Here is a 22,934-nt window from a genome sequence, read left to right as displayed (position 1 = left end):
TCCACCTTGGAAGAATGGAGAGAGGGTATAAAAGACATAGGTCTTCATCGTGATGGTCTTGCATATTCTTGCAAATGAAAAAAAAGGAAAGAAGCAAAACAAGCAACAACATGTCACAAGCCATCGGAAATGGCCACAGATTTGCTGTTCACGATGTACAGAAAAGCTATCCTGCTATAAGGAAGAAAAAAAAGATCAAGCTCTAAACTGAGCTTGAAGTACTATCTGGCACAATGAAAAATGAAGAACTAGTCTTTCTCATGAAACCTAGTGTCTATCTGCATCAGCGGACAGGTATAACAAAAGATGAAATCAACAGGACGTTTATTGGTTTATGCAGACTGTTTAGGGCCCAACATTGACCCAAATGGGACAGGAATTAATTATGGAAAAGCTTGTATTCTGCACCAGTCTAAAATAACCTCGAAAATAAGTCTAAAACTGGAGGGGCACTCAGTGGAGCGCATACCTCCGCCACGTAATGCCTGATCCACGAGAACATATCGGGCCCAATACGTTTTTGAGATATCATGCTACATATCGTTTTTGGCCCCATCTCTCAATGGTGAAGAATCACTTAAGAAATTAAATTATTCTCGTATCCAGATCCAGATTCAGATCTCCCCCCAAATCGATTCGATTCGTCATTGCGACACCCAACCTGTCCACCAAGTTTCATCCAAATCCGTCCACAATTTTTTGAGATATCTTGTACACAAACAGACAAACAGACAGACAATCAGACAGAAAGGAGTGAAAACATAACCTCCATCACCTTCGGTGGTGGAGGTAAATAAGACTCGGCGCATTCCATGGAGAAGTATTTTAGAGTGAAACCTAACATTGATTTTCTCGAGTTTTCATGATCAAATCAAAAAAGAATAAACTTAATTTTAACTTTGATTTACAAAAAAAAACTTTTTCCCATTTTGTGCATCAGCTCGTGGGGTGGCCAAGGCCCTAACAACAACAGCAAACTCTAGTGAAGTTTTGTGGATGTCTGACGTCACATTCACCACCCCTCCCGCCGGCACATCAGGGGAGTCTCTGAAACTTGTAGTTAGCCATATACCAGTACCCATTGCACAACTGCAGAAATAATGAAGCAACCAACAGAATCAATTTGTAATGTAATCCTGTTCAGGTATACATTCGTTGAAATTGATGAATCAGCAATCGTACCAAAAGTCTGACCAGTGCCAAAACGATGACCATTTTGCTGTTATGAACCTGTTTTCTGGCTTTCATCTCGGCAATAATAGCCGAGACACAGGAATGTCCGTGGGCATGAATCGAGTAAACATGCAACGAATTGGTGCAAATATCCATTTTATTTGCATGTCAATACAATCACATCGTCCAACTTTGTATCAATTTATGCTTCAAATTCCTTTACCGTGGAAAATAGCAGCTTCATTCACCGCACTGTAATCCTAGTGTCAGCAAACGGCAATGATTGTTACTAAACAATGCACATGTTTTACACAGAGCACTGCGAACGATGCACACATGTGGTTGGCTCATTTCCATTTCAGCATTGTTCTCCCATCACATGTGAGGAAAGCCAAACTACTGATCCTGGCTTTTGATTGGAGGAAACCATTCAGCACGCTCGGGTAGCTCGTGTCCATGGAAATGGACTAGAAAATTCAGCCAGGTGTGTGTGTGTGTGTGTGTGTGTGTGTGTGTGATTACCGTGTGTGTGTGTGTGTGTGTGTGTGTGTGTGATTACCGTGTGTGTGTGAGTGAGTGTGTGTGATTACCTTGTGTTTGTGTAATAGAAACGGTTCAATTTCACGTAAGGCAGAACAGCAATGTACACTAAACTTAGATAAATACGTTTATGCAAAGGCATTGTCTCGTGAACCAAAAATGGAACGATTCATCGAACATTTTTGCCAAACTAAATTGATGCTTTGGTGCATAGGGTACATGGGTACAGCAGCCTTTCTCCATATACACATTAACTTATGAAAATAAACTTTTAGTCACCTACGTGAAAGTCTGCCAGCAGTCTTTCAAGAAAGATATTCTCTAAATTATTCGTATCCCCAAAAATTATACAACTCAATTCTAGAAAAATATTTAGTCTTCTTTGTTATCACATGAATTGCATTCAACGCTATCAGTTCTTCACCGAATGCACACACTGCATACAAACATTAAATGTTTAATGGCACATCTCCGCTAAAACACGTCGAGAACAGTTCACCGATTGTGACGCAACGCGCATCAAGAGAATGAAGGAATCAAATAAATAAATAAAACAAACATGCGTTTTCACCGAAAACATACACAGTACACAGTAAGTTCATAAAGGGAGATGAAAATATATATGTCCGAGGGAAAACAAAAATGACAGGCTAAAAAAATAAATTACACTCAAAAGTAACGAAAGCCATCTTGATTAAATAGCAAAAACAAGAACAGTGTGAAAATATCTGTAATAAGTTAACGTAATGAGTAGCAGTGCACATCAGTCATAAAATTTACTGGTGAATAGTAATTGCATCCAGTTCTAAGCAACAGTGTTCAATGCTAAGTAAACGAAGTACTCATTTCAATAGCTGCGTTGTTGAATGATACGGTGTGTAAGCAACTGGTGTACTGCTTCAGTGAGGATAGAAAATAAAAACACACCACAAACCCTTGTGGGATGCAATGGCCCAAAACGTACCAGGAACGTAAACGTCATTAATTCATACAAAAACACCCGCATGAAGCAAAAGTTGTCGGTGGAACAGCTAAAGTTCATTGTTACTCGATGGGTCCACAAATTATTTTCCTCTTCTCAACAATTCACTTCATTTTTTTGGTGCAATAAGCTCCAGGCAATGGGATACTGACCGACACGATATGGCACGACCTCAATCCAGCGAGATAGCGAGAGGAATGTTCTTCGATGTGGAGGATTATCCTTTTCTTTGTATCTGTATTTCTTTGTATTTTTTAAACAATTTGCCAAGCAAATGCCTTGCGAGGCTTGGTAGGCCACAGAGTCCTCAACAGTTGGAACTCGTGAAGCAGTGAGCAACTCGAGGCACCAACTAGTGGTGACCTCGCAAGTTAATTGGCACAGGAAAGTCATGGGGGTGTGAGGCAAGAGACTATAGCCCTTGGGGCTGCAAGCAGCAGAGCCCATAGGGCACCAAGAATAGCTGCACTCATAGGGTGCCGAGACGGAAACCCTTAAAAAGCCAAGTCGAGGTGGGCCTTCAGGCTCCAAAGAGAAATAAGCCCACAGGGCACCCAACGATGGCTGAACCCACAGGCCACTGTGAAAAGGTAAGCCTTTCAGATGGGACAAAGCATTTAATGCTCAGAGTGCCATGAGGGTGGGTGAGCTCAGGCTATCCGAAGATTGATCACCGTTGCTGCTGCTGCTTGGTAATGATGCAGTTAGACAACTGTGTTCCTCGGACACAATCCCTGACGTGGACGGCTCAGTACTGGGCACCGAAACATATGGAGTAAAAGCATAAGACCCAGATGGAAATACACCTGAAGTAGTGATGGCAGGATCGACGAGCGGCTCAAGGTCGAAATAATAAGAGCCAGAAATGCTCACACCACTCATTGGCTTTCCTGAAACTTGCTGGTGGTGGTGCTGTTGCTGCTGCTGCTGCTGCTGTTGTTGTTGTCGTTGTTGTTGTTGCTGTTGTTCTTGCTGTTGTGGTTGCTGTTGTTGTTGCTGTGACAACTGTTGACGTGTCAAACCCGACGAACCCGGCAAGTTCTGGAGATCCAACTTGATGTCCAGCTTCGCTGAGTCTAAGGGGTTTGCCGGAGGCACCAGGTGACCGGATGTGGAAGCGCACGCCTCAGAATGATGCTCCCGAGGCATTTTACACACGGGCCTGTGTGCACCGAGGATGAGTTCCAGGCGGTCCTTCTCCTTTTTCAGCCCCTCGATCTCGGTCTTCAGCCCGGATCCCTCCTCCTCCAGCTTTTCAGTTTCCTGCATGAAGGGTTCGCGCCCGAGCACGCGACACTCAGCACAATGACTCACGCGCTTCCTGGCAATCCGCGCGCACTTTCATGACTAGGCAATGAGTAGCGGGGTGACTAAAGGGCCTCTTACACACCAAGTTGGTTTACACAGTTGCCCCTAGGGACACGTTGCCCCTTCTTAAAAACCCATCGTCAATCCATTATAATCCACCCTTTATTACTGCCCTTTTTATTAACATCCCATGCTTTTTGTCATCAGAACAGCAATGTATCTCCTGTTTCATTAATTGATTATTTTTTTTTACCTCTTACGATGTATCTAAATTTTCTTATTTTATGACTGCAAACACCGCTTGGAAAATACAAAAGTACTTTAGAATGCCATGCATCATTGAATGACACACGGTGGTCGAGAGTGATGGATGACGTTTCAGTTGGAGCGTCTTTTCCTTTTGTCTCATTTTACAAAAAACATGTCAGCAAGAATCAATTTATTCCACCTACAACAGCACGCAAGACACGCTTGTCTGATAATATATATGAAAAAATATACAGTACATTATATGTGAACAGTGTATATACAGTAGGGCTGACAGGATAGCTTATGTATGTGTATTCACCTCTGAGCTGGATATGAACCCAGTCTATAAACTGTCATCCTGGTGCTTTGAAGGCAGGATGATGCATCAATGTGTGTGCTGTCTCTTGGATGGATATTAAACTTGGTGTCTCATCTGCTAGCATTAGTTATTGGACTCAAAAGATCCCCTGTTGTCCGCAAAGAGTGGACAAGTTACCGTCTGAACCATTAACAAATTACAACTTCCTGACACCTTTACTCGAATGTCAGGCCTGGCCAAAGATTTGGGCCAGAAAAGGTTTCCCCAGCCGACCTCTCAATAAATTGGGACTGATTGGGCCCGCTAAAGAAGTAGTTGGGTGACGTACGAGTATATACAGTATAAACTTCACAAGCCAACTCAGTGTTTTCATGAATAAACCAGTGCCCATTTTCCACATGGTTAGAGACGACACTGGTGCAGTGGAAAAAGGTTATGAACTTACAGCTTGTAATCTATCGGTCAATTCTCTCCTCCGATTTCGACAGCGAGCAGCCGCTTGCTTATTACGTTCTCTTCTTAATCTTCTCTTCTCTGCCTCCTCCGGTGTTAGCTGAAAAAACACACAAGACACATCTTTCAAAGAAGAAAGGTCTGCAAGTCTATCCAATGAGCATGAGGTGACACCATTGACTTTCAGGGGAGGTTTGAATTATGTTTTAAACTTTTCATGCATGTAGATTGAAAACGCATACAATGTATGTAGCTATGACTGTCCCGTGGTTCTCTTACCCCAGAATCTTCCCCCTCAACGCTGTAGTGAAATTGAATAGATAAACTGATACATTTAATCAATGCGTTGATATAACATAGGCATGAATGGCCAAAATGACTTCCTCATGTGTCAAAGTTCCTGTACATCCTTGTATGTACGTGACAGTATTGTGCACTTATCCGCCCTGACCCTCCAGCCAGTATACCTTTAACAAAAAATGAAAAAGATATTTGACTTTCATGAACTCTTGAGCACAGCTGGTAAAGCGTCATATACAAATAAATGTAGCGGATATGACCTCAAACTTATTACAATTTGCAATGCGTGGCGAAAAGGGATGCAGAAAGACAAACAGACGAGGAAACGACAGCAGACTTATGATAAAATGTCAACTCGTTCCAATTTTGGTCACGGTCATGTTATATTAATAATTGTTGGCAAGTATAACAAAGTCTGAAATAAGGAAACTTGGCTAAATCCAGTTTGGGTGGAAAAATGGACAACGTCATCAGGACAGGTTCTCAGCCTACTTGTCCAGATAGGGTCCAAACAATGGATCGCACTCCAACCAAGGCAAAAGGAGCTGTGTGTATCAATCTGTTGGCCATTGCTGGGTGCGAGCTGTTAAAGCATATGCTTCTCTCGGTTACATCTCTCATTGAGAGTGATCATTGTACCTGCCAACAGCATACAGGTGGTAGGAAGTTTAATGCGGTTCTCTAATTTTGGTGAATTATTCAAAGCGTTCAGGAGAGAGATGCATTGAACATGAAGATATAATAATCTCCGTGGCCGCTCCACACATTAGTTGTATTTATAAATGTGAATCGAGGCTTCGTCGCTTCCTTTTGAAAACTGCACACCTGGGATGCGGCTTGAAGGCATTTTCAGTCCGCCCCTCCCCTCCATCCATTCCCCCTTCCCCCCACGTGCCTTCTCCTAACCATGTATTGCTCGGAACGCTGACTAATACACTTTTCCAAGGTTCCACCTTCGGAAGAACACCAAGACTGCAGTACGATGAGAATATTTTACAGCTTAGGAATTTTTTCTCATTTGAAAGTCCTGAAAATGACAAGTGATATTTCTTGTAGCACTGACGAGTCAAGATGATGTCATGAAAATGCTAGTTTGCATCAGAAAAAAAAATAATGGGGTTAATAATTGGGGTGGAATATTTAGTGAGAAATGCAGGTGGGGAAAGTCGAGAAGAATGATGGACATAGTTTGAGAGGAAAAGACGAGAGGAGTTGGGAGAAGGAAGGGGAATAGGTCGTAGGGTAAAGGTGAACAAATAAGCAATATGCAATGTATCCGATTATAGAACTTATATGGAATTCTACAATTAGCTTACACCTTCAAACCACAAAGACAAGTTATTTAAAGTAATTGGATTTCTTTTTAGATTTAAAAAATCAATTATGCCAATTGAATAAAAGAAGACCAATTTACATGTGAGCATCATGGATATATCTGATGTATTCCTGACAGTAGCAAGATATTACATCCTTATTACCCTCGCCAAAGGAATGGGTATTGCATTTGTGTCTGTTTGTTTCTCCGCACAGAACTTTTGTGTTTTTCTCACAACCGCTTGTCAGGTTGAGATGAACTTTTCACCAAAGGAGCAACTACTTATGTAAAATGTTTCATTGATAATTATAACGTCATAGGTCACATGGTGTGGCAGCCATGTTGGAAAAATGGAAAAACTTTGGACCTATGTATCTCTGAAACCGCACGAAAGAAAAAATTTGAAACTTGGCACATCGCAAGTACTCCTCATGGGGAATGAGTGTGATTTTTAAAAATTATGTCATAGATGCCTTCATCACGTCATAATTGCATATGTAGCATGCTACATCTGATCAGTATGAAATTTTTAGAGGGTCAATTAGGGATAAAATGATCCACAGAAAAAAAAATTTCATGCATAATTGGTCACGTCATTCCGCAGCCACATTGTTTTTTTTAAGAAAAATCTTTTCAGAAATGGCTCAATAGATAGATGCGAAACTTTGCACAAACAACCGCCTATCGATGAGGAACAAAAGGTTCACACATATGATGTCATAGGTCACATGGTTTGGCAGCAATATTGGATTTACCTTAAAACCTACAAAAATCTTCTTCAGAACAACTGGATAGATCAAGGGGAAACCTCACACAAATGTTCCCCAAGCCATGAGTATACAAGTTTGTTAAGGAATAATTGAGAGGTCACATAGTTTGGCAGCCATATTGATTTGAAGAAAAATATTAAATAATGTTTTCCCTGGAACCGTTAAATCAATCAACATGAAACTTCAAAATTATGATCAAGTGGTAAGGGGAACACATGTCTGAAATTTCGACTTGATCGGACGCATGCCCTTGCAAAGAGAATAATTTAATTTTTTGATTTTCTTTGAATTTTGGAATAAGGCTCACTTGGCTGTGCCTGGATGGGTTTGAGGGTAGAGGTGTAGCACCTGAAATGCAAATCCTATACAGGTTCCTCCTGATGACTTAATCTTTGCTTTTTGCTTGTTTGGGTTGAGCCATTTCAGTATCCTGCGGAGGAGTGGCGACCGGTCCAGGATTGTGCCCAATAGCCCAGGAGACTGCTTCGGCAGCACCGATGCTCTGTACAGAGTATGGTCCCACTGGTTCCTTCTCATTACTCCAATGCATGACTGTACCTATTTGGTCTTCCATTTGATTTGAATTGAATTGATTCCAATCCCATTCCAAATTAAATTGAATAATAATAAACATCATGGGTCATGGTCAGGTGTCAAATCAAAGCGGTGTTGCATCAAAGCGGGATGTCTTGGTACACAGTCATCACTGCCGGCAGTTATAAAGTGGCAGTTCTAATTATGTCTCTTATTAATTACGTAACACACCAGTAAACAAAATTACATGAACCATACAAAACAAGTCCTGGTGAGGGTCTGCAATCTCCGATTGCTGTTTTTCTTGTTGTGAATATGAGAGATAAAAATGATTCGATGGAATATGTAGATTGGCAATTATCAAGCAATCCATCTCACAAATGTTAGTAGTGTGTGTGTGTGTGTGTGTGTGTGTGTGTGTGTGTGTGTGTGTGTGTGTGTGTGTGTGTGTGTGTGTGTGTGTGTGTGTGTGTGTGTGTAGTACATAAAGCTTTCTCACCACTGATTGACTGACTGATATAAAAGATTGATACCTTCCGGGTGACGTCGAAAGCTGAAATTTTGTGTGCGATGGACATTGAAGCCGTTACACCGGGAAAAATCACAGAACCATAGGGAAATATCAGTTAAAGAAAAAAAAATGAAAAAAAAATGAAAATAATGCAGGTGAGCGACCAGAGACAATAGGGAAGCATGGTAATTTTGCATGCAAGAGACATCAAATCCGATACACCAGGAAAAATTACAGAACCATCGGAAAACATCTGGAAATGGAAATATAAATAAAGGGGAAAAAATGGAAATAAATAAATGAAAAATCAAATGCAGGTGAGTGATCCAAGACAATGGGGAAGCACAGTTCATTATTCCTGACAATGCATAAGCATAATGCGGTAATATATATATATATATATCAGGAATAGCCGTCTGTCCCTTAACTGCTCCATCAGTTTTTTAGTTAGCCCCATCAAACCTACTGTGCAACGTTTGGGGTACCAGCGGATGTTCTAAACTGGTTGGGAGCTTTCATAAATAACTCAATACAATTACGATTTTGACTTTCAATCTGAATGAAACTACTCCCGATCTGGAAGTAAACACAATCACGGGTTCGAGAGAAACATTCGCTGCTTTGATAATATCTCAATACAAGTGGGATTTTGAGTTTCCACCTGAACGACTCCGCTTTTATCCACTCTAAAATGGGTATGAATTTTCATAAAAAAATTTAATGCAATAATGATATTAATTTTCAATCAATATGAAGTGTTTTGCATCTGCCCTTCTTCGTTGGCAGATTCGTTTCAATTGGTCATCACATGAGAATTGTATCTATGTTATTTTACCTCAGGAGTGTTTGTAATATTGTATTTTATTGTATTCATGGTAGAGTATTAATTTGTGATTGAAATGATGCTGTTTGGAATGAAAATATAGAGAGATTGAGTTTAAGGCAGAATGAGAAAATTACTTTATGTGAGGGTTTCCACTCGTGACATTTGTGGATTTGGTATTTGCAGATTCTCCATTGTGAAATATCACCAACCTTACTTCTGTTGGGGTCAGCAGCAGAAAGATTTTTTGCCAAAGTTCTTTATGAACTGGCTGTACATCCTTCTCCAATGCATAGAATGGGTGCCTCGCTAATGTGTGTATATACATACATCTTCTTCTTCTTCTTTCGGCGAGCTCCCGTTAGGGGTCGCCACAGCGGATCAACCGTCTCCATTTCGCTCTATCCTCCACATCTTCCATTGACACTCCAACCACCCGCATGTCCGCCCTCACCGTATCCATGAACCACTTCTTTGGCCTTCCTCTTCTCCTCCTGCCTGGCGGCTCCATCTTCAACATCCTTCTCCCGATAAACTCCGCTTCCCTCCTGTGCACATGTCCAAACCATCTCAATCTCGCCTCTCTCACTTTGTCTCCCAAACCGTCCTACCTGCGCTGTCCCTCTAATATACTCATTTCTTATCCTATCCATCCTTGTCACTCCCAACGAGAATCAGAGCATCTTTAACTCTGCCACCTCCAGCTCCGCTTCCTGTCTTTTTGTTAGTGCCACCACCTCCAAACCATACAACATAGCTGGTCTCACTACCGTCTTATATACTTTCCCCTTCACTCTTGCAGCTACCCTTCTGTCACAAATCACTCCTGCAACTCTTCTCCAACCACTCCATCCTGCCTGCACTCTCTTTTTCACTTCTTTCCCACACTCTCCGTTACTTTGGAGAGTTGATCCCAAGTATTTAAACCCATCCACCTTCCCCACCTCAACTCCTTGCAACCGCACCATACCACCACCCTCGCTCTCATTTACGCACATGGACTCAGTCTTACTCCGACAGACTATCATTCCCCTTCTCTCCAGTGCATACCTCCACCTCTCGAGGCTCGCCCCAGCCTGCTCCCTACTCTCCCTACAGATCATGATGTCATCCGCAAACATCATAGTCCATGGAGACTCCAGTCTGATCTCATCCATCAACCTATCCATCACCATTGCAAACAGGAAAGGGCTCAGACTCGATCCTTGGTGAAATCCCACTTTTAGCTTAAACCGGTCCGTCATTCCTACCGCATACCTCACCGCTGTCACACTGTCCTCATACATATCCTGCACGATCCTCACATACTTCTCCACCACTCCCGACTTGCTCATACAATATATACCACAACTCCTCTCTTGGAAACCCTATCAGAAGCTTTCTCTAAATCCACAAACACACAATGTAACACCTTCTGGCCTTCCCTATACTTCTCCATCAACATTCTCAAAGCAAACATCGCATCAGTGGTGCTCTTTCCTGGCATAAACCCATATTGCTGATCACAAATCATCACCTCTCCTCTCAACCCAGCTTCCACTACTCTTTCCCACACCTTCATGGTGTGGCTTAACAACTTTATCCCTCTATAATTTCTACAGATCTGCACATCACCCTTATTCTTGAAAATCGGAACCAGTACACTTAATCTCCACTCCTCCGGCATCCTCTCACTTTCCAAGACTTTATTAAACAATCTGGTTATCAAACCCACTGCCATCTCTCATAAGCACTTCCATGCCTCCACTGGTATACCATCTGGGCCAACTGCCTTTCCACTTTTCATCTTCTTCATAGCAGTCCTCACTTCATCCTTACTGATTTACCCCACTTCCAGATTCACTATCTCCACCTCTTCCAACCTTCTCTTTCTCTCTCTCTCTCTCTCTCTCTCTCTCTCTCTCTCTCTCTCTCTCTCTCTCTCTCTCTCTCTCTCTCTCTCTCTCTCTCTCTCTCTCTCTCTCTCTCTCTCTCTCTCTCTCTCTCATTTTCTTCATTCATCAGCTCCTCAAAGTACTCCAGCCACCTTCTCAACACACTCTCCTCGCTCGTCAGCACATTCCCATTTGCGTCCTTTATCACCCTAACCTGCAGCAGATCCTTCCCAGCTTTGTCCCTCTGTCTTGCCAACCGGTATAAATCCTTTTCCCCTTCTTTTGTATCCAACTTCTCATACAGCTCGTCATATGCCTTTTCCTTGGCTTTTGCCACCTCTCTTTTTGCCTTTCGCTGCCACTCCTTGTACTCCTGCCTATTTTCTTCATCTCTCTGACTATCCCACTTTCTTTTCACCAACCCCTTCTTCCTTATACTTTCCTGTACTTCCTCGTTCCACCACCAAGTCTCCTTATCTTCCTTCCTCTGTCCAGATGTCACACCAAGTACCTTCCTAGCTATCTCCCTCACCAATTCTGCTATAGTTGCCCAATATATATATATATATATATATATATATATATATGTATATATATATATATATATATATATATATATATATATATTTTTTTTTTCTTCTCTTCTTATCTTCTTCTTCTTTCTTCTTCTTTCGGCTGCTCCCGTTAGGGGTCGCCACAGCGGATCATCAATATGATCCGCATAGTGATTTGGCACATGTTTTACGCCGGATGCCCTTCCTGACGCAACCCTGGTCGCTTCTTACGACACAGGGATACTATATATATATATATATATATATATATATATATATATATATATATATATATATATATATATATATATATATATATATATACATATATATATATATATATGAATATATATATACATGTATATATATACACATGTAAACATACATGTATATATTTATACATGTATATATATATATATATATATATATATATATATATATATATATATATATATATATATATATATCAGGTCAGGTATGGGAGCATGTGCCAGAACAGCGCGTCGCTGCGTCCACTTTCCGCCGGTACTCCAGGGGCCTCCGTCTGGCCATCCCCCAGGCAGATGCCAGGCCCATCCCCATCTCCTTGAGATGATGGTCAACCTGCTGAAACCACGAGGCATGTGGTCAGCCCACTGTCCTCCTCGACTCATGAGACTCCCTTGCTGAGAGAATCTGGTGAGCAGGATCAGCGTCAGGAAAACGAGCCACATGTCCATACAGCTGCAACTGACGCTCACGGACTATGCAGGTAACAAATCTCATCCGAGTTTCTCTCAGCAACCACTCGTTGGACACAAAATCCTACCAGCGATAGCCAAGGATTCTCCGAAGAGACCTGGTACCAAAGGAATTAAGTCTCCGTCTCAGATCCTTGGTCAGAGTCCAAGTCTCGCATCTATATAGCAAGACTCGGACTTTCGTCCTCCCGCACAGGTAGCGGCAGCGCCACACTCCATGATCCAGTGCATCCATGACTCCACAGGCCGGACCCAGACGTCTATTGACCTCTTACTCGCAGCCAGCAGAGACATGAATATCACTGCCAAGGTAAGTGAATCTCTCCACAACCTCAACATCCTCACCACAAACAGACACAGACAGGACAGCTGCATCCAAGATGTCACCGAAAGCCTGGATCTTCGTTTTGACCCAAGAAACCCGTAATCCCAGTGGCTCCGACTCTTCATTCAGCACCTCGAGGGCCTCCAAAAGGATGTCTAAAGTCTCCGCAAAGATGACTGCATCATCTGCAAAATCAAGGTCCGAGATCTTGACATTCCCAAACGATGCACCGCAGCTAGATCTCTCCGACATCCTCCCTAAATCCAGTGCATATATATATATATATACATATATATATATATATATATATATATATATATATATATATATATATATATGTGTGTAAGCCAACACCAGGCATATATACAGGGTGAGTCAAAAGTAGCGGCCGATTTCTGTTTTTTCAGCTGTCAGATTCTTTCTTGGAAGTCATGTTGTTAATAATTGTCTTGCAGATTATTAATTTTCGTAATTTATTTATTTTTGATTTTGTTTTGCAGGTTCTGGCTGCGAGTTTGGAAAGTTACTGAATTTGCACCAAATTGAACCATGAATTACCTTTCAATGAATCAACGCATTGCGGCGGTGAAACATTACTACAAATGTAATGAACAACCAACGATGGCGGCACGCCGTTTGGCACAGGAATTCGATATTAACCCACCTCAGGGAAGAAACATACGATTGATTGTCGAGAAATTTGAAGTAACAGGGTCGGTAGCCACTGCAAAGAAGTCCAGTCATCCGAAAAAGGCAACGAATGTAGCTAAGGCTGAAGAAGCCATCAGAAGACTGGAACAAAGTCCGCAAAAGTCAACTCGCCTTTTATCTGCAGAGTTGGAAGTGAGCCAATCAAGTGTTATCCGAATCCTGCACCAGAAAAAATGGAAACCTTGCATTCCACGCTTACTGCATGCCCTTCATGATGGAGATGATGACCGCTGTCTTCAATTTTGCAAAGAATTCTAAGCTCAACTTCACAAAGAGGACACAATGCTTGACAAAATGTGGTGGTCAGATAAGGTATGTTTTAAACTTAATGGCACAATTAACAGACACAATTGTGTCGACTGGGCTGCAAATAACCTAAGAGTGACAGTTAAGGAGGTAAATTTACCTGGAGTGACAGTTTGGGCAGCCATATCTCCATTAGGGATAATTGGACCCTATTTCTTTGAGGGATCTGTCTGCAGAAATTTACCTGGATATGCTGAAAACCTTCTTTTGGCCCAGGGTACAAGATCAGGACTGTTATTTCAAGCATGATGGAGCTCCACCTCGTTTATGGACGTTATGTTCGTCAGTGGCTTGATGAAAACTTTCCCAGAAAGTGGATCGGCTGCCGCGGTCCGACCGAGTGGCCGGCACGCTCCCCAGACCTTACACCTCCAGATTTCTTTCTTTGGGGGCTCATGAAAGACCTTGTTTATTGTGAAAAAGCCTCATACCATTCAGGAATTGAACGCTCAAATCACTGCAAAGTTTGAGCAAATTGATATTGAACTCTGCAGACGTGTGTGCCACTCTGTGCCTGCTCGGCTGCAATTGTGCATCGATCACAAGGGAGGGCACTTTGAAAATTGCAAGTAAAACAGCTTGGTACAGTTCCATAATAATTTTTTCTTGAATAAATGGTCAGATAAACATGTCATTCATTTATTTTTACCTTCTTGTACAATGTAATACAAATGGCAAACAATCAATCAACTGACAGAAATCAGGCGCTACTTCTGACTCACCCTGTATATACATATACATATACATATATATATACATATATATATATATATATATATATACATATATATATATATACATATATATATATATATACATATATATATATATACATATATATATATATCCCTGTGTTGTAAGAGGCGACCAGGGTTGCGTCAGGAAGGGCATCCGGCGTAAAACATATACCAAATCACTATGCGGATCATACGGATGATCCGCTGTGGCGACCCCTAACGGGAGCAGCCGGAAGAAGAAGAATATATATATATATATATATATATATATATATATATATATATATATATATATATATATATATATATATATATATATATATATATAGTTACGGATCTGGAAACCATATGCATTCAAACATTCAGATGTCCCAAAAGTCAGTTATTCCGTTAAGTACATGTGAAGACAGGTCCCTTCCTTTTGTCTAGTGGGAGAATCAAAGGTGTGCGTTGAGATGTTTTTTTTTAGTTAGGTTAAATAAATCTAACGACCACCCAACAAACCATCCAACAAACCCTCCAACAGACCATCCAACGAACCATCCAACGAACCCTCCAATGATCATCCAACAGACCATCCAACAACCAACAACGCACGGTACCGACCAACGCTTGCAACCCTCGCCATGCTGGCCACAGCATACGGGGCAAAAACGTCCAGTCCGCCGTTCCTTTGCGTATCTACAAATGTTCCTTTTCAATGTTAGATCTTCCCCTTGATGAGTCAACACGCGTGGAGGGGGGGGGGGGCTCCCGGTTTGGCCGAGGCCCCGCCCAAAAAGGGCAGACCCCATGAAGACTCTGTCCAATCGGGGCGGACGGTGACGTCTGTTTAACCGAGTCCCCGACCCATTCGGGGAGGTCCATAAAAATACGACGCGATCCTCAGAAAGTGAGTTTTTTGGAACAGTTGAGTTGCTTGGTGTGCCTCATGCGGTTTAAGCTGGAGTCTGGGGCGTTTGATTGGAGTTCTGCATTCGGCTGGTGTTCATTGGAGTTTTCCTGGGTGCCTGGATTTTTTCCTGGGTGTCCGCGACCCTAATCTCTGCCCTGGGACTCCGACTGCTCTGCTCGGGTTCCTCCATGGGCATGAGCCCCACGCGTGTGACTGTGGGCCGAGCCGCACGACCATTAGCTGGTGCCGCACCACGGAGCACCCCTCCCTTCAACATGCAGGTACCCAAGCGAACTGCGACCCCCAGCTCGTCTCTGCCTCTCTGGCTGCGGGGGTCTTTTAATAAATCATCTGAGTGTGCGTCTGAGTGTATGGGCCCGTCTTGTAAGTAGAAACTGTATGAGTGTTTTTTTTAACATTGTAAATTCTTGCTGTGTATATTCCGCGATGTCTTGCTCTGTGTCTTCTTTATTGGAAATAAATTACTGTAGAAATGTTCCCAGTTCGTTTCCTTCCTTTCTTTCATTGGTCCCGCAAGGTTCGGATCTGAGTTTTAGCCGAGTTTTTATACCTGGTAATCTGCTCATCCGAGCCGGCACGGCTTTGGCAGTTCCGCTCGACTGCACCCGAAGCGGAGTTGGTAGTCGGTAGTTGGAACTCTACCGCAGTCTGTAGAGTGACCCGGTTCAAGCAAGACATGCCGAGGGCATGGTTCCCCGGTAGTCGAAATCGCGTAGTTAATTAGGTAAATTGTTCTTGATAAAAAGACCCAACACTACGCGGTTGAGATATTGGCATCCACGGCTGGTTAAGCGACCCGCCGCCTCATGGAATTATCCGGAGCGACGGCCTAAAATTCCGGGGAGCCTGGTTGGAGACGACATAACCTCCCCCACCTAGTGGTCGTTCTCACCACCGACCCCCGGCCCACACCAATATGTATGTATATATATATATATATATATATATATATATATATATATATATATATATATATATATATATATATATATATATATATATATATATATACAGATATATACATATACCGGGCGTAGTGGCGTGCGCCTGTAATCCGGCGACTCGGAGGCTTGGGTTGGAGGATCGCTTGAGGACGGGCACTCTGCTCTGTGCTGGGCCGCGCCATGAGAGGGTGTAGGGCAGCCCAGAATCATGGTGAAACCCAATCCTTATCCCTGTGTCGTAAGAGGCGACCAGGGTTGCGTCAGGAAAGGCATCCGGCGTAAAACCTGTGCCAAATCAGTATGCGGATCATAACGGATGATCCGCTGTGGCGACCCCTAACGGGAGAAGCCGAAAGAAGAACAACAACAACATAGATATGTATATATATATATATATATATATATATATATATATATATATATATATATATATATATATATATATATATATATATATATATATATATATATATATATATATATATATACAGATATATACATATATCTGGTGTTGGCGCAGTAGTTCGGGCAGTGGCTTGGGACCCAAAAGGTCCAGAGTTCAAGCCCCATTAGGCCACTGAATTAATATACACCAGGGGGTTGACTCAGCCTGTCATCCTTCAGAGGTCGGCGAAATGAATAACAGTGCACTGGGCCCGGTGTATGCCCCGGTTAGAATAGGTGTACCATATCCCTGTGTGTCGCTGCGCAACCAGGGTTGCATCAGGAAGGGCATCCGGCGTAAAAACCAATGCCAAATCATTATGCGGACAATAAAACGGATTTCCATACCGGATCGGTCGAGGCCCGGGTTATCAACGACAGCCACCGGTACCGTTGGTCAGCAGGGTACCAGTGGAAATTGTGCTACTGCTGGGCGAAGGAGAAGGAGATGGGGAAGGTGGGTCCAGAGGCAGTGGGAGAGGGGGAAGGGTAGAAGTGTGGAGGTGAGAGTTGGAACTCTGAATGTTGGGACTATGACTGGCAAAGGGCGAGAGTTGGCTGATATGATGGAGAGAAGAAAGGTGGACATACTGTGTTTACAAGAGACCAAGTGGATGGGGAGTAAGGCTAGGAGCATTGGAGGTGCTTTCAAACTGTTCTACCATGGTGTGGATGGGAGGAGAAATGGTGTCGGGGTAATCCTGATGGAGGATTATGTCAAGAGGGTATTGGAGGTAAGGAGAGTGTCGGACCGAGTGATGAGTGTGAAGTTGGAAATTGAAGTGGTGATGATGAATGTCATCAGTGCATATGCCCCACATATGGGGTGTGAGATGGAGTATAAAGAAGATTTCTGGAGTGAGTTAGATGAAGTGGTGGAGATTGTATCCAAGGATGAAAGAGTGGTGATTGGAGCAGATTTCAATGGGCATGTTGGGGAAGGGAATAAAGAGGATGAGGAGGTGATGGGTAGGTACGGTCTCAACGACAGGAATGTGGAAGGGCAAATGGTGGTAGAGTTTGCAAAAAGAATGGAAATGGCAGTGGTAAATTCGTATTTCAAGAAGAAGGAGGAGCACAGGGTGACGTACAAGAGTGGAGGAAAGTGCACACAGGTGGATTACATCTTAAGCAGGAGATGCAACCTGAAAGAGATTAGAGACTGTAAGGTGGTGGGGAGAGTGTAGCTCGACAGCATCGATTGGTGGTCTGTAGGATGATTTTGGAGTTGAGGTTGAGGAAGAGGGTGAGGGCTCAACCAAGGACCAGATGGTGGAAGCTGAAGGAGGAAGACTGTTGCGTGGCATCAAGGGAGGAGGTGAGACAGGTGTTGGACGGTGGTAAAGAGGGGTGGGATGATTGGGCAACTACAGCATAAGTGGTGAGGGAGATAGCTAGGAAGGTACTTGGTGTGACATCTGGACAGAGGAAGGAAGATAAGGAGACTTGGTGGTGGAACGAGGAAGTACAGGAAAGTATAAGGAAGAAGGGGTTGGCGAAAAAGAAGTGGGATAGTCAGAGAGATGAATAAAGTAGGCAGGAGTACAAGGAGTGGTGGCGTAAGGCAAAGAGAGAGGTGGCAAAGGCTAAGGAAAAGGCATATGACGAGCTGTATGAGAAGTTGGACACAAAAGAAGGGGAAAAGGATTTATACCGATTGGCAAGACAGAGGGACCGAGCTGGGAAGGATGTGCTGCAGGTTAAGGTGATAAAGGACGTAAATGTGAATGTGCTGACGAGCGAGGAGAGTGTGTTGAGAAGGTGGATGGAGTACTTTGAGTAGCTTATGAATTAAGAAAATGAGAGAGAGAGAAGGTTGGACGAGGTGGAGATGGGGAATCTGGAAGTGGCGTGGATCAGTTAGGATGAAGTGAGGACTGCTATGAAGAAGATGAAAAGTGGAAAGGCGGTTGGCCCAGATGGTATACCAGTGGAGGCATAGAAGTGCTTAGGAGAGATGGGAGTGGGGTTGTTCACCAGATTGTTTAATAAAATCTTGGAAAGTGAGAGGATGCCGGAGGAGTGGAGATTAAGTGTACTGGTTCCGATTTTCAAGAATAAGGGTGATGTGCAGAGCTGTGGTAATTACAGAGGGATAAAGTTGTTAAGCTACACCATGAAGTTGTGGGAAAGAGTAGTGGAAGCGAGGTTGAGAGGAGAGGTGATGATTTGTGAGCAGCAATATGGGTTTATGCCAGGAAAGAGCACCACTGATGCGATGTTTGCTTTGAGAATGTTGATGGAGAAGTATAGGGAAGGCCAGAAGGAGTTACATTGTGTGTTTGTGGATTTAGAGAAAGTTAATGATAGGGTGCCAAGAGAGGAGTTGTGGTATGTATTGTATGAGGAAGTCGGGAGTGGTAGAGAAGTATGTGAGAATTGTGCAGGATATGTATGAGGACAGTGTGACAGCGGTGAGGTGTGCAGAAGGAATGATGGACCGGTTTAAGGTCAAAGTGGGATTGCATCAAGGAACGACTCTGAGCCCTTTCCTGTTTGCAATGGTGATGGACAGGTTCACGGACGAGATCATACTGGAGTCTCCATGGACTATGATGTTCGCGGATGACATCATGATCTGTAGGGAGAGTAGGGAGCAGGCTGAGGCGAGCCTTGAGCGGTGGAGGTACGCACTGGAGAGAAGGGGAATGATAGTCAGTCGGAGTAAGACGGAGTGCGTAAATGAGAGGGAGCGTGGTGGTGTGGTACGGTTCTAAGGAGTTGAGGTGGGGAAGGTGGATGGGTTTTAAATACCTGGGATCAACTGCCAAAGTAATGGAGAGTGTGGTAGAGAAGTGAAAAAGAGAGCGCAGGCAGGATGGAGTGGGTGGAGAAGAGTTGCAGGAGTGATTTGTGACAGAAGGGTAGCTGCAAGAGTGAAGGGGAAAGTATATAAGACGGTAGTGAGACCAGCTATGTTGTATGGTTTAGAGGCGTTGGCGCTAACAAAAAGACAGGAAGCGGAGCTGGAGGTGGCAGAGTTAAAGATGCTGCGAATCTCGTTGGGAGTGATGAGGATGGACAGGATAAGGAATGATTATATTTGAGGGACAGCACAGGTAGGACCGTTTGGAGACAAAGTGAGAGAGGAGAGATTGAGATGGTTTGGACATGTGCACAGGAGGGAAGCGGCGTATATCAGGAGAAGGATGCTGAGGATGGAGCTGCCAGGTAGGAGGAAAAGAGGAAGGCCAAAGAAGAGGTTCATGGATGCGGTGAGGGCGGACATGCGGGTGGTTGAGGTGTCAATGGAAGATGTGGAGGATAGAGCGAAATGGAGACGGATGATCCGCTGTGGCGACCCCTAATGGGAGCAGCCGAAAGAAGAAGAAGCAGAAGATAATTATATATGTAGAAAGACCCACCCACATCTCTCACCTGTGAATGGAGGGAATCGCTAATCAGCGCTCACCGAATCAAGTAAACCCGGGTGGCTAAGATTACATATATAAATGAACACCTCCATTCACAGATGAGAGATGTGGGTGGGTCTTTCTATATTGTTTACATGTTGACTGCTTTTGACATTTGAACGTGGTACAAACTTGGGATCCTCATTGGTATGCATTTCTGTCTGCGCTGTTGCTGATGATTTGCCAATATGCGATGAAACTGGTCCAGCAGCTGAGGGGGTGTGTAGCATTGGGATTCTCATGTGTGTCCTATTTGTGAATGTCTTTATAGTTGTGGAGAAACTCTGGGAAGGGTTCCAAACAGCAAAGTGCTTACTTTTTGTCGGCCTTCTTGGTTACTTTACGCAGCAGTTTCGACTCGAGGAGCATGGGAGGTGTTATGTGTATATATATATATATATATATATATATATATATATATATATATATATATATATATACATATACATACAGGCACTCCTCACTTAACGACCTACCTGTTTAACGACCGCCCGGACTTACGACCAGCTCTCCGACCAGTCGGTATTGTACGCTGGACGAGAACTTTGTTTGTGGAAGCGGCAGCACGGCGTCTCAGCGTCAAGCATCTCATCTCGCATCACCCTTTCTCAGTCTCAGTCTCGTTCCCGCGGCCGGTCGGTATTCACTACACTAGCGTTCGCAATCTCCAAGACTACATATTTCGTCCATAAATTTGTATTTTATTGTGTGTCTGCGTAATCGGAGTATCAGCGGTGAGGCGGCAAGCGCGGAAAAATTTGTTGACCAATTTGATGAAATCATCGAGAAAGGCGGCTACCGTCCGGAAAAGATCTTCAAAGTGGATGAAACCGGACTTTTTTGGAAGAAAATGCCCGAAAGGTCCTCCATACACAAAGAAGCTAAAACAATGCCCGGTTTCAAGGCTTTTATGGACAGGGTCACGTTGTTGCTGGGAGGAAATGTCGCTGGGTTCAAGTTAAAGCCTTTCCTCATCTATCGCTCCGAGAACCCACGTGCATTGAAGCAGGTTCGTAAGCACACACTGCCCGTTTACTATCGTGCAAATAACAAGGCATGGATGAATTTATCAAGTTGGAGTTTCCTTTAGACCTTTTCTTTATTCAGAATTAATAAAAACGATTACCTGTATTTACAGTATGCAAACCTAAGTAATGTATATTAGAACTGATTTCCTCTATTCTGTTTATTACAGTATACAGAACACTACTGTATAAACATTTAAAAATAAATCCTCGCTTATCGACCAATTCGCTTAACGACCAAGTCGTAAGAGTGGAACTCGGTCGTGAAGTGAGGAATGCTGGTTTATATATATATATATATATATATATATATATATATATATATATATATATATATATATATATATATATATATATATATATATATATATATATATATATACATGAAAGGAGGGGGGATGTGGCATTCTTTCTCAAAAGTGCTTCTGCTGCCAAAGCAGTTTATTGGCAACAAGATACATGTTGGGTGGTTTGCCATTGCCTTCCCAGCACTCAGCCAGGGCAGGAATTTGAATATGTTCAGGGCACCGGCGCTAACTTGCCTACTCTTTGCAAAGGACACTGTAGGATTTTTAACATCGAACAACTAAAGCTGGTAGACAGGGCGCCTAGTTTCATGTCTATCCAAGAGACGGCACACACATTGATGTCTCGCCTTACATGCAAATCACCAGGTTGACTGTTTATAGCTGGCTCGTTATTAAAACTCAGGCTAGACATCTCAGAGGTGAGTGTGCATACATGCTTACATATATACTATCCTCAAATATATATATATATATATATATATATATATATCGATATTATAAAGCATGAGGGTCTGTTTGTCCATCTGTCCGTCCCTGTGCTACTCCCTCAGTCTTTGGGCTCACCCCTTCCAACCTTCTTTGGAATGTGTTGGGGTTGTAGCTGGTGTCCTAAGGTGAGTGGGAGTTTTCATAAATATCTCAGTGCACTTATGATTTTGACTTTTGATCCATGCGAAACTGCTCCCTACGCGGATGTAATGTTAGAATGACGTTTATCGTCATTTCCCTCACCAGTGTTTGTGTTTTGTTACATTAATGGTATAGTATTCATTTGTGATTGGAATTGTGCTGTTTGCAATGAACATTATAGAGAGATTGAGTTTAAAGGAGAATCAGGAAATTATGCGAGGGTTTCCACCCGTGACATTCGCGGATTCGGCATTTTCAGTTTCGCCATTGACATCATTGACATATTACCCACCTTTCTTGTGTTGGAGCCAGCTACAGTAAGTTTTTTTTGCCCAAGTGCTTCACAAACCGGCAGTTTGATGTTGGACTTATGAGTGTGCATATAACCATCAAATGTGTGTACAATGATGGCTCCCAGAGAATTTTTTTTGGCCGTGATTGGAAAATCCGTTTAATTAATAAGAATTATTTTCATGAAGTCGTCCTGTAATTTTTAATTGTTGAAAGTTTGAAATTTGAAGTGGCATTGCATTTGGAGTGGAGTTTCGTACGTTAAAATGACGACAAAACGTTTGAGGCTTCGTTAAGTTCATTTAAAAGTTGCATCTATTGAACTCGATAATCTTCAAAGCTTTTCCCATTCATTGAGGGTAAAAACAAACAAACAACCTCCTCCTCTTTGTTCATCTACTTGGAAGTGCCATTGCATCAATATCCAATCAAAGTAAAA

General features: G+C 42.8%; 1 protein-coding gene across 2 annotated transcripts in view; it reads right to left on the bottom strand.

Moving 5' to 3' along the window:
• Positions 1-1,312: 1,312 nt before the first annotated feature.
• The window catches only part of LOC147032150 (fos-related antigen 2-like), a 90,716-nt gene continuing 69,094 nt past the window's right edge, over positions 1,313-22,934 (bottom strand). For both annotated transcript variants that reach the window (XM_085869497.1, XM_085869496.1), the window contains exons 3-4: positions 5,017-5,124; positions 1,313-3,958 (exon numbers count right to left, since the gene is read on the bottom strand). In XM_085869497.1, coding sequence (XP_085725623.1) covers positions 3,320-3,958; positions 5,017-5,124 — 747 coding nt within the window. In that variant the 3' untranslated portion in view covers positions 1,313-3,319. The remainder of the gene's footprint in view (positions 3,959-5,016; positions 5,125-22,934) is intronic.

This window comes from Eptatretus burgeri, chromosome 2 (genome assembly GCF_056783735.1).
Source record: "Eptatretus burgeri isolate ZD-2024b chromosome 2, Ebu_testis_v1, whole genome shotgun sequence".
In the NCBI taxonomy this organism is placed as follows: Eukaryota; Metazoa; Chordata; class Myxini; order Myxiniformes; family Myxinidae; genus Eptatretus; species Eptatretus burgeri.
Note: the sequence above shows the minus strand (reverse complement) of the source record. Positions and strands in the feature narration are given on the sequence as shown.